This window comes from Pyrgilauda ruficollis, unplaced genomic scaffold (assembly GCF_017590135.1).
Source record: "Pyrgilauda ruficollis isolate IOZ18807 unplaced genomic scaffold, ASM1759013v1 scaffold2, whole genome shotgun sequence".
In the NCBI taxonomy this organism is placed as follows: domain Eukaryota; kingdom Metazoa; phylum Chordata; class Aves; order Passeriformes; family Passeridae; genus Pyrgilauda; species Pyrgilauda ruficollis.
In genome coordinates this window covers 20923400-20934725 of record NW_024519206.1, presented here as the reverse complement: position 1 = coordinate 20934725, position 11326 = coordinate 20923400, and the positions used below count along the sequence as shown (strand labels likewise).

Here is an 11326-nt window from a genome sequence, read left to right as displayed (position 1 = left end):
ATGAACTGCACTTGTGACTCAGAGCCATTTTTCAAAGACAAGTGCTATTTAGGGTCTAAATAGCTAAAGGAGCTCTGAGCAGGAGCAGGTCCAAAGTAGTCTGTGTGTTACCCTGGCAATGAAGTCAGATTATGATCTCAGGGAAAATGAATTTTAGTCTAAACTAAACTACTCCCCCCACTGGAGTAAGAGAGGTGTGAGTGTCATCAGCCTGATCCCTGCCATGTTCTGTGGCCAGCCCAATTCCCTGGCACACCTACCTGTTTCCTGCCTGACTCTGTTTCCTTCCACCACCATCCAGGAACACCTATGCACAGAAAGCTTTCCTTTGCCATCACCTGCCTATTCCCCAGCAAAGCATGTACCTATTAGTAGCTATTATCAACCAATTATTCTGATGAAACACCAAAAAAAAAAAAAAAATTTTCTCGAGCAGATTGCTGTAAATGCAATCTCTTTCCCATCAGCTCTCCCAAATCACCCCACTCCTTTCTCACACACCTGTACATAACTCACAAAATGAAAACTCCTAAACCACAGTAAATTATTTAATCTACTCCATCCTTTCTACCTCTTATCTATTACTACAACCTTTTGCAATAGGGGTGCATTAAAATCTGATTCTAAACACAAAGCTGTAGTCTGTAGTTATTCTCTACAGTTAAAATATAAACATAGGAAGCTACAGCTACACATTTTATCACAGTAATGGACAAATCCATCACAGTAATGCTTTTGACAAATAATGAAATGCAAAAAAGTATTGAGGAGGTTTACAGCAGTTTAATGAAGGCTCTCGTACAAAATCTTGAACTCAAAGTTACAGTCAAGAGTTACGGAAAAATATAACTCACAGTGAAAAAGCAGATGAGAATTGCCCATTTAGCCATGGAATTAACTGCGCTTTAACGCTGTGCTTAAATAGTCACCGCACAATAGGAACAAATTTAAATCACGACCAAGGTACACACAATTCACTTCCATTCTGTTTTCAATTACATGTATTCAGCATGTAATTTAACCTCTGGAAGTTACTCTGAAGAACACAGAGGTTTCTCTTTTTTTTTTTTTTTTTTCCCAAACACTCACTGGAAATAAATACCATTGAAAGAATATGTGTGGAGTGCAATAAAATGGACACTTAGGCACTGGTACAGTCTAGTCCTCTTCAGCCCTCTACAAACTACAAGACGAGAAGTTTTAAACCACAGATGGATTGGAGAGCAGGTTAGAGCTGTACAGGTAGTGCAGCGGGTTATGTACTACACAAGAGCACATCTGCAAAAGGTCCCAGAAGATTTTTGTTGAAGATGCAGCGTATCCACACCAGGTATATTGTGAAGGGCTTAATGTTTTCTGAGAAGGTGTGATTCTGATGGGACAATATATAAGGCATGTAAGTGTTTTCCCCTTGCTCTTGTATCCACACTTCGTATTTTACTTCTCTGACCTTGAGATACCTTAGATTCCAGGGAATCTGCCAGGACACAGCAAGTTTAGCTTCACTCGTGCCCTGGACAGAGGCCTGGCACTTGGCATCCCTCACTTTGCCAGGGTAGAGGCTACCAGACCACTTCTGCTTCTTGGGTCCGGGCTTAGACTTCACAGTCTGCCTAATCACGTGTATGAGAGACGGGATGTTCACCTTTGTGTCCTGGTAGGCACGGAACAGCCACTCAGGGTTACGGCAGCACAGGTGCCGCGGCACCTCCGTGCTCTTGATGATGCGCTCCTGCTCAGCCTTGTCCAGGTGAGCAATCCCGCCCTGATCCCAAGGTCTGTCCGGGTAGGTTACGGTGTCTTCCCTGTCGGTGTTCTGCCAGGCAATGTAGTGCAGGTCCATGCCAGGAAGGGTTGCCAGGGTTTTGTAGGGGGTGTAGTGTTCGGGGTTGATAGCATATGGGAAGAGCTCCACCACGGTGGCCCCTCTTGGCAGGAAGAGCGACATGACTAATTGGGCCCCGTGCATGCTGACCAGCATGGACGCATTGCTGATCAACCGGACGATGTCAGAAAATGAATGCTCCTCCAGAGAGACGGAAATGGTTTTCATCTGAAACTCCTGAGCAAGAGCCAGGATTAGTTCTGCCTCATTTAGGATAAGTCTGTTGATTGTCCGACTGAACACTACGATGTACTCCTCACTGGAGCTTTCCTCCAAGCTGATGTTCAGTTTCTGCATCATGAATTTGGTGAACTGCCTGATCTCATTACCAGAAACCAAGATGTTAGCCTTTGGCCCTTGTGGCTGGACAAATCCGTACTGGTACCAGGTGGTGATTTTGGACAGTCCCACATAGGATTTGGTAAAGCAGAGGAGCCTGCCCAGTGTTTTAAGCTCCTCTCTGAGGAGCGGCTGCTTGTTACTCAGTAACTTGTAGAGGTCAAAGTGAACACCTTCACTCCACCCTTCCATGAAGAAGAGTCTTGCCTCCAGATCTAAGTCGGAGAACTGCTGCATGGTGTAATAGATGGGGAGGAGGTCATCATGAAAGACGTGCATCAGGTTGTCTGGGTTGAACCTGTTGGCAATCAGCGCCACATCGGGCACGAACACCGGCTTTGGCATGAACTTCAGCGCAGCAGCTGGCAGCTCCACAAAGTTGAAGTACTGGGTGTTGTGATCTTCCACAGAGGAGAGGTCGAGCAGAGCCGGCTGGAACCTCCGGGAGCCCAGGTTGGGCAGCATGACAGAGGAGTTGCTGTGAAAGTAGACAAACTCCTCGGCCTCAGTGGAGTAGCAGAGGGACTCAAAGCGGCAGATGCGGTCGGTGTGCATCCTGCCAGTGCACACCATCCTGGTACCGTTCTCCACCAGGGCCTGCAGAGCTGCGTGGTAGTCAATCTGAGCCTCAGAAAGCTCCTGAGACTGGCGCATGAGGACCAGCTCCTCCTCCACCGTGGCGGCATGGTCGCACAGTTTGATGTACTTCCACAGCACAGCAGCGAGGATGGACACGAGCAGGGCATTGAACACAGCTGCTATGTTCATTCTGTAGTTAGATCCTAGCAGGATGACAGGTAGGGAATGCAATGGAGAGGGAACACATCATTAACACTCTTTGACATGGTGAGGGCAAAGACCTGTGGAAAATAAAACACGAGAGAAACCTTTAAACATCAGCTTTACAGCTCTACCATAAATCATATTTTATGGACTATTCAAGAGAGTTTAGGCTTCTTTCAGTAATTTTTTCCCCTTCCAGGGAATGAGGGGAAAGAAGAAAAAAGTGACAAAGCTCTCCCCAAAACTGTGAAAAAATATAAAGCAAACAGAACTAGGAGCTGCTCTACAGGAAGGCTCCGCTCTCATTTTCATTTCTAGGCTTTTGAAGAAGAAAATGTAAAAGACTTTAAGGATGAGCTCTATGAAGACCTGTTAGAAAGAAAAGTACATTCTCTGTGACTCTGGATCACTCTGCTTTTTGCAGACCACTCCCACAGTGAGAGGAAATAGAGCAGTGCCATCACTGGGTCACCTGCAGAGGACTCGGAGCCCCAGCTCCTCCTCCTGCTCTGTATGGCCGAGAGCATTCAGAGGTGCCCTCACCTTCACTGTGCAGGTAGCAGTAGCTCAGGAGTATTGCCAGGACAGATCTTGCTACACTCCAGTGTGCAATGTGAACTAGTGAACATCACATTCAATTTCATTTTATCCAGGGGTGAGGGAAGGACTTGCAGGTCTATGAACTGCCCTGAGGGAAAATCCCGAGTCACTAGGGTGTTGCTCTGGCTGCAATCCAGGATCAAAAGCTAAGAACTGCCATCGTCTTCCAAAAGAAATATTGGCATGGAAGAGAGGAGAGCTTTGCTCTTTATGAGAGGAACTGATGTGTCATTAAAGCAATCAGACCTTCATTTAGTGAGAGTCTGGCTCACACAGCACAGCCAGCCCTTATACAAACGATAAGCTAATGCATTTGAAGGGTTTCACTGTTGGCATTTTCCCATTCCAACCTGAGAACCTTTTCTGTGCTGCTCCAAAGTCTCCTTGATTATTTTTCTGTTAGAGCCTGCCACTATTTTCCTTCTGTGCAGAAACACTACTGGCTTATATCAGAGTATTGATTATAACTTCATCTGTGAACTTCAATTGAGATATTGATTCACCTACAGAATTTATGGGCTTCAATTTTTATTATGCATCAAGATTCACTGCTAGTCAGGCTGTAAATAATTGCATCTATGACTCATGGGGAATTTCAGGAAGGGAAATTTCTGATTAGTATTTACCTCACTAGATTGTTTCTAGCTGCCATTTTTAAAGGTAGCAATTTTCAATTTCTTTTGGTGCAAGTTTGCCGTGGGGGGAAAAAAAGCAATGTCTCAAGCACATGTTCTGACATCCCAAAGCATCCTTTAGCATTTTAATCAAGAGACACTTCTTACATGGCAATGTGGAGGAAGTTAGCCAGGCATACTTGGGACCAAAGCAAACACCTCCTCTACTGCCAAAGGAGTTCCTTTGAAAAGAGCTACTGCAACTCAAAATATTGATCCTGCAACTTGGAATTGAATGGAGAATCATGGAACTCAATGAAGTCAGAAGGGATACCTACACCTCATGAGATCCCAACAGCCTGGGGGATCTGTCTTAGGAAGAACTGAAGGTACTGAAGTCTGAATAATGCCAAAGAAACGAGTGCTAGCTGTAAGCCACACAAACTCAAGAGGTGATCTCTGGGGATCTGAGCAACAAATTCACTTCAATTTCTAGCTACTCAAATGAAAGAGAAATGAAGTCCACCTCCTTTGGCAAGTGGTCTGAAAAACCGTTTCATTTATAAACTCCCTAAAAGCAAGCAGGAAATTAAAAATGTGTTGTTTTGATTTCAACCATGGAAAAAAAAGGAAAGGGACCTAGAGTGATCATCTGATTATCAGGGCAGGGTCAACTCTCCATAAACCATGCCCCAAAGATGCTTCTCTATCTCATTCATCTCTTCAGCCAGCCTCTGTCGAGAGAGGCATAAAGGACTGTGATAAACTCTTTTCTAACACTTAGCCTTTGTTTCCACCACAGCAATTTAAACTGGGTCTTGTCCCAGGTGCCACAGATATCCTGCACAGAAAAATGATGGCTGTCACATCACATCTCAATCTGTCCTCCTCTGTCAACAGGAGTGACTGCTGCTCCTCATGGCTGTGCAACTCTCAATCACGGCTATTCTATGGACAGCCTGGAGTAGAAACCCACTGGGGACAGCAGTATATCACTCAAGTTTTGCTAATGCAATCAAATCAGTTTTCAGGAAGAGAAAATTTTGATGGGGACAGATCCTGAATTATTTTATTGGTACTAACTTTCAAAGCTTTATTTTACTTCGTCACTGTCTTTGAAAAATGTCTAATGATATCACCCAATTCTGTACATAACCTCTCAACTACAAACTTCTCATCTTGTGAGCACAGCTTTAAGTGACTTCAACAGCATCAGCAAGGAAAGGATCAAGCCCCAGCAGCCATGTGCAAAGCTTGATAATCAGTTCATGGAGGAGACCTTTAACAAGCAAGTACTCTCCTGCAAACACACTCTTAAAGGAAGGCCAGCCCGCAGGCATTATGAAATTTAACTTCTGTGGGTCAGAAGAACAAAGCACATACAAGTTCAATGGAGTCAATGCAAGTTGCAACAACTTGGCAGAGGAGGGAAAACCACACGGCTTCTTTATTACTCCATTATGGCAAGGTGAGTGTGTATGTGTGGGTGTTTCAAAGCCATGAGAAGCCCACAGTCCATAGAAACACCACTGATGCCACCTGCATTTCGTGGGCATTTTGGTGGTGGAGAGCTCTGCTGACCATTACAAAACCCTTGAGCCAAACAGGTCTCCTTGAAAACAGCCTGTCCAAAAGTTTCACCCCTGACTGATTTGTTCTCTTCCCTCCAGCCCCAAGGGAAGGGCAGAAGAGGCACTTCAGAGATGTGGCTTCTGAACATTGGATTGAGCCAATGTTCAGAGGTTAGCAATTCTCATTTCAGACTCTGCCACAGCTATACCTGCTAAATGGCTAGGAATGAACAGCTCAGCTTTTTAGCAAAAAATCACCTGCAAGGCCCTCTTCTACCTCTTCCCTCATTGCAGCTCTTTCACTTCCCTGCACTTAGCTGAAGTGAGTGTATGTGCTTTAGCTAACCAGGTGTCAGGAATATATGTTAAATGTTAGCAGTGCTAAAGTAATCCATCTTCATTTCTGTTCCTCGCTGCCAGTTCCTAAATCCCGGTTCATGCTGCTTGAGAGAAAGCTGCTTTTGATGGAAGTGAACAACGGGATATGGACAGGAAGGGGTGTTGCAGGCAGAAACGAAAGGAGAATTTCACAGGTACTCAGAGAACTGTCTTAATTCTTTGCCTGTTTTCCCACATTTTATCATCCACTTTTTTTTTCAATCTGACACTTTCAGCGAAAACAGACCTTCAGGAACTATAATTTTTGGTCCCTCAGGGAAGGATAGAGCACAAATAGTAACAAACAATCCCACTGTTTGCTTTTACATACCCAAGAGAGGCTGCACCGAGGGAGTAAAGGCAAGCAATCACTGTCCATGTCCCCCACTGTCCATGTCCTCACCCCAAGCTGAGATCAGTCATAAAGTGCTGTCAGCCGCAGTAGACCTGGGATAAGAAACTTTCCCAGGAGACAGAGGGAAACACTGAAATAAGTGAAAGCATTTAGTTTTCCACCTGAAGAGAGCTGCTTCACAATAAAAGAAACTTCCATTACTAAATCTCCCTCACGAAATGGGTCTAGAGCTGCCACTCCCACGGTGTCATCAGAGAATATCCTAAGAACTGAAAGGCACTTGCAGAAGTGGCAGGCCAGACACACTGCTACTTTTCTTAAGAGCAGAGTGCTCTGTGCTGCTTCTTTCTACATAGAGGGCAGCCCCTAGGCCAGTCACCCCCCAAGCTGCCCACAGACTCCCTCCTCCCCATCCCTACCACATTCACCCACCCCAGTGATGCTGGGATACCCAGGGCTCTGCTCCACGTGAGTAATATGCCCCAGTTACCAAAGAAATCGATTGGACTGACATTTTTTCACTCTCTGCTTTGAAATGCTAAAGCACCATCCTTCAGCACCAGGAGACACAGCAACTGATAGAGCAGACCCAAGCCAGAAGAGATGTGCGTGTAAAAGCTGCACAGAGCGTCTCGCTGCCAGGCTGCCAGAGGGCAATGATGTCCCATGGGAGGGCATGGGATGTGCCCTTGAGGACTCCCGAGAGTAGTGGGCTGCAGGAGCGCAACAGGAGTGAGAGAGGGAGGTGGAAGAGGCAGATTTCCCTGGCAGTGATGCTGATAGGGCAGGAGGCAGCAGTCTTAGAGCCAGACAAGGGGAGTTCAACAAAAACACCGGTGTGGGGGCAGCTCAAGACTGTGCAGTGGAATTAAGAGCATATCCTGAGGCTTGCAGCTAAGCCACAATGGATGCTGCTCCAGCAGCTAAGAGCCTGTGGGAGGCACTCTATTTTTGGTCAGCTCATCTTTACTCTTTTTCCAAGAGTTCACAGGCATGAAGAGCTTACCCCATTTTCTTCCTCCACCCCCATTCATTTAGCACTTCAAAAGAATCACAGTTTCATTCTCACAGCTCAGCTACTTCTCCTCTAACTAGCACTGGCTGCTGGTGAGCAGGTAAAGTCTTCAGGAATATTCATGTGGCTTGTTCAGCAGGCACTTCTGGCAGAGCCCTCCAGTGTCTTGCAGATCCATAACACTCTCATGCAAGTTTGGACACAGCAGCACCTTCTGCCTGTTAGCTACAGGTTATGTGATGTATTAAACATCCTCAGGAAGTGGTAAGGACACAGGAAGCATAGATGGAGACACTGTTCTCCATCTCCTGTTAACATGCCTAGGAGATCAGAGTGGGCGGGATGAGAGAGGAATTTCCACTAATAGGCAGTTGGCATGAAGAACTGTTTGGATTCATTTAGGAGATGAGTTCTGTTGTTCTTTTTTTAATTGTGAAGCTACAGTAGGATGAATCACTAAAGCTATTAATATGATGGACAGTGTTCCAAATCTCCTCTCCATTTTAGAAACTGCAATCTAGGTAAGAAATAGGGAGAAAAGCTACAAAATCCACATTAAAAAATCCCAACTACAAAAAAGACAAACATACACTACTAAGATCCCCAAAGGGAAAAAAACCAGGAGCTTGATTAGGGAGAACAACAGTGAACAGGGTGACCAGCATGTCGAAAGAGGGATCACCTATTCCTGCAGGTATTAACATAATGAGAAGTGCTGGTTTTGTCTGTCTGCCTTGATGAACTTTTTTTACCATCTGCCCAACATTTTCCAGGCCAATGTTCAGCGTTCCATAGCTACAGTAGGCTAAAAAGCCTCATCAAATGGAAACCCAAAAAGCATGAAGGAGACACACTTCCAGAGAGCATCACCACTCTGTGCAAAGCCTCCTCATGAAGGCCAACTTGGCTTTGGCCCAGCTGGTCAGCTCCTGTGCACAGCTTGCCAGTGGTGGCAGGGTGTCCAAAGAGAACCATCTCCACAGTTCCCAGAAATGCAACACAACTGGAAGTGGATTGGGGCTGCTCTTGCCATAGGACAGTGAAGGAGTGAGGGCAGAGTTGCATGGACAGGAAATGGACTTCTTGTTACGGTAACAGTGGGAGGGGCAGGAGCAGCTATTCTCTCCTCAAGGACATTTTCCCCATCAGCACTCCCTACCCCTAGTTCTACCTCTTGCTAGACTGGCTTTCCAGGACCAGCACAGGAAAAGAAAAGCATGCTAACATGGCATTTTGCACTCCCCCTGCAAAATGTCTTCTGCTCTTTCTCCCATCCCTGATGCAAGAGGCTTAGCTAAGGATTCAGTGTATGTAACACATGCAGTTTTAAATACCTACTTCATTCATCCTCAAAGCAGAAGTTGCTAGAAGGCAACTTTCCCAATTGGAAAGAGGGGGAGTTGGGATTTGGCAGCCAAGAATTTGCTTTTATTCTCATCTCTGTCACAGATCCCCACAGAACTACAAGCAAGTCAATTCCCACAGCCCAAAAAGCTGTTATAATCTTATTCACTCTATTTATTTAATGAGATACATATATCTTTCACAGTACATAGCACATTAAAGAAAGGATGGTACACTGAATGATTGATATACTGGAACATTTTCTTTGTAAAAAGCAGCCAGCTGTAGAAGTGCTGACTTTTTAAACAGGAAAAGAGCAGATTCTTGTAGAGGGAGTAAGCCCAGCAGTTAAAGATAAAAAAATCATTATTGAAGCCTGATACAAAGAGGGGACATGAAAAACAAGAATATCTTGACTCTGGAGTCTCAAGAAGAATTTTTAAAATAGAGCTTTATTCAGAAAAAAAAGATCAAAATATAACAATATATTTTAAAAAAACTGTCTTATAAAAACCTTATCTATAGGTAGTTGTGATCAAAATTAGGTCCATCTTCAGTTTTCATGGCTCAGCATAAGTAAAGAATAGAAAGCAAAACTGTAAATCTTTCTATACAAGGCTGCAAACACAGAGACTGAGGCTCCGTGCAATGGTCCCTACTGCAAAAGTCCCTTCCATATGAACAGGAGAAGCCTGGTGGCTACAGGACACCTCCCAGCTGCACTTATGGATAAAAAAACCTAAGTTTTCTTCCATTTAATTTCCAAGTCGTGAGAGGTGGGACAGGAAGAGATCCAACCTGACTTTCACAATGACTACCAGCCATTGATTTAATATTTGCTGATACTCCTGTCTTGATCTATAGAATAACATGTTAAAAAAAATTCCAACACTTAGCAGTCAATGCATAGAAGCAAGCCACAAAGCTGAGCTAAAAGTATAAATCTAAAAAGAATACTTCTTGGGCTTTTAAGATCTGCATTTCCGAGTTCTCCATCCATAACGGAGTATGAAATTCTTTCCCCATACAAAATCCCAGATCTCAAGAAAATTCCCCTAAAAAAGATGCATTTTTGATAAACAAGCTTGAGGCGAGAGATGTAAGGAAAATGAGCTAAAAAGGTGAAGAAAAAAATAAAGGTATTTCTCTCAGTCCCTCAAGTCTTGTTCACCTTCTGAAAGTCCAAAGCCTGAAGATGAAAACCCAAGTTACTCAAAATATAACCATGGCTAGACAGAGGCAAAAGCTTAACAGGCAGAGTTCATTCCAGTTGATCTTTGTTCACCTAGCATCCCATTGAAACCTATCTGGTTACATTGTCATTAACAGCCTTGTCACATGGGTAAAAAAAATCTCTCGTTTGGCCTGGTCTCTTGCTTTTAGTCTGTAAACAAGATACCTCTGTCAGAACAAAAAGCATCAAGAGAGCAGCAGGTTTATCTTACTTCAGTGGTCTGCCTAAAGCAAAGATGGAGCAGGGTGACTGAAGGGAAAATTTACTAATACTGCAAAACTGAATTAAAAAGAATATGATGTGAAATCCCAAAGTACTGAACAACACGATCTTCAGCCACTCCAACTGTGCCTCTGGGCTTTAGTTGCCATTTGTTATTCTCTGTATTTTATCCATCCTCTCTTTCTGTGTTCTCCAGCAGGCAGAGTACCTGTGTTATTCGGGTACTGGGACTGGTGCTTAGCAGCACTCACAGCCTGAACTCTCCCTGCTTTCCATCAACACCAGGACTGCTCCTGTGTGCTGCAAATCCTAAGCAGGAGCCAAAATTGTTCGGAGCACAGCGCAGCCAATAAGAACAGCGACAATCCCTCCTTGGTTACCACAAGCTCCACATTAGCATGTTTTTAGGGGAAGGTAAAAAAAGAAAAAAAAAAAAAAAAGTAATCCCATACCAGCACGTGTCGGGCAAGAAATACATTTCTGCAAACCTACAGAATTTAGTCCATATCAGAGATGTTTTCCCCATGAGACTTTTGTTTAAAAATGATAAAGCAAAGCCCTACTCAAACAAAGCAGAACCACAAAGATGCGGGATTACAAATGAACTACTGACTCCCTTCCCACATGTGCACACACACAGAGGAGGGATTCAGTGTGAACTTGCATGGAAGGGGGGGCGAGGAGATACCATCGAAAACATGCCAGCCTCCCCCCTCTCCTCAGCACGCTGCCAACAAAACTGAATTCAGAGCCGTATGTGATCAGCACAGCAAACACAGCACAGCTACAATGACACCCAGCAAAGAAATACAGTAATTCAGAGCATCTGCAACCTTTTTAGTCTTGGAAGTACTATCGCTGGTAGATCACTGTTTGAGCACATGCACGCATACCTGGTGTTGCTAAATAACAGGAAATGCTATCCGGTGCCTCTCTTTCACAGGAGAAAGAAAAAAGAAGACACCTTAAAGCTATGCTTTGCAGGG

General features: G+C 44.4%; 1 protein-coding gene across 6 annotated transcripts in view; it reads right to left on the bottom strand.

Annotated features, from left to right (window-relative positions):
• Positions 1-763: 763 nt before the first annotated feature.
• Positions 764-11326, bottom strand: part of POMGNT2 (protein O-linked mannose N-acetylglucosaminyltransferase 2 (beta 1,4-)) — a 31136-nt gene continuing 20573 nt past the window's right edge. For 2 of the 6 annotated variants that reach the window (XM_041466692.1, XM_041466694.1), the window contains 2 exons: positions 6502-6655; positions 764-3084 (listed from right to left, as the gene is read on the bottom strand). In XM_041466692.1, coding sequence (XP_041322626.1) covers positions 1256-2992 — 1737 coding nt within the window. In that variant the 5' untranslated portion in view covers positions 2993-3084; positions 6502-6655 and the 3' untranslated portion in view covers positions 764-1255. The remainder of the gene's footprint in view (positions 3085-6501; positions 6656-11326) is intronic. The other 4 variants (XM_041466697.1, XM_041466696.1, XM_041466693.1 and 1 more) reach the window with 2 other exon arrangements.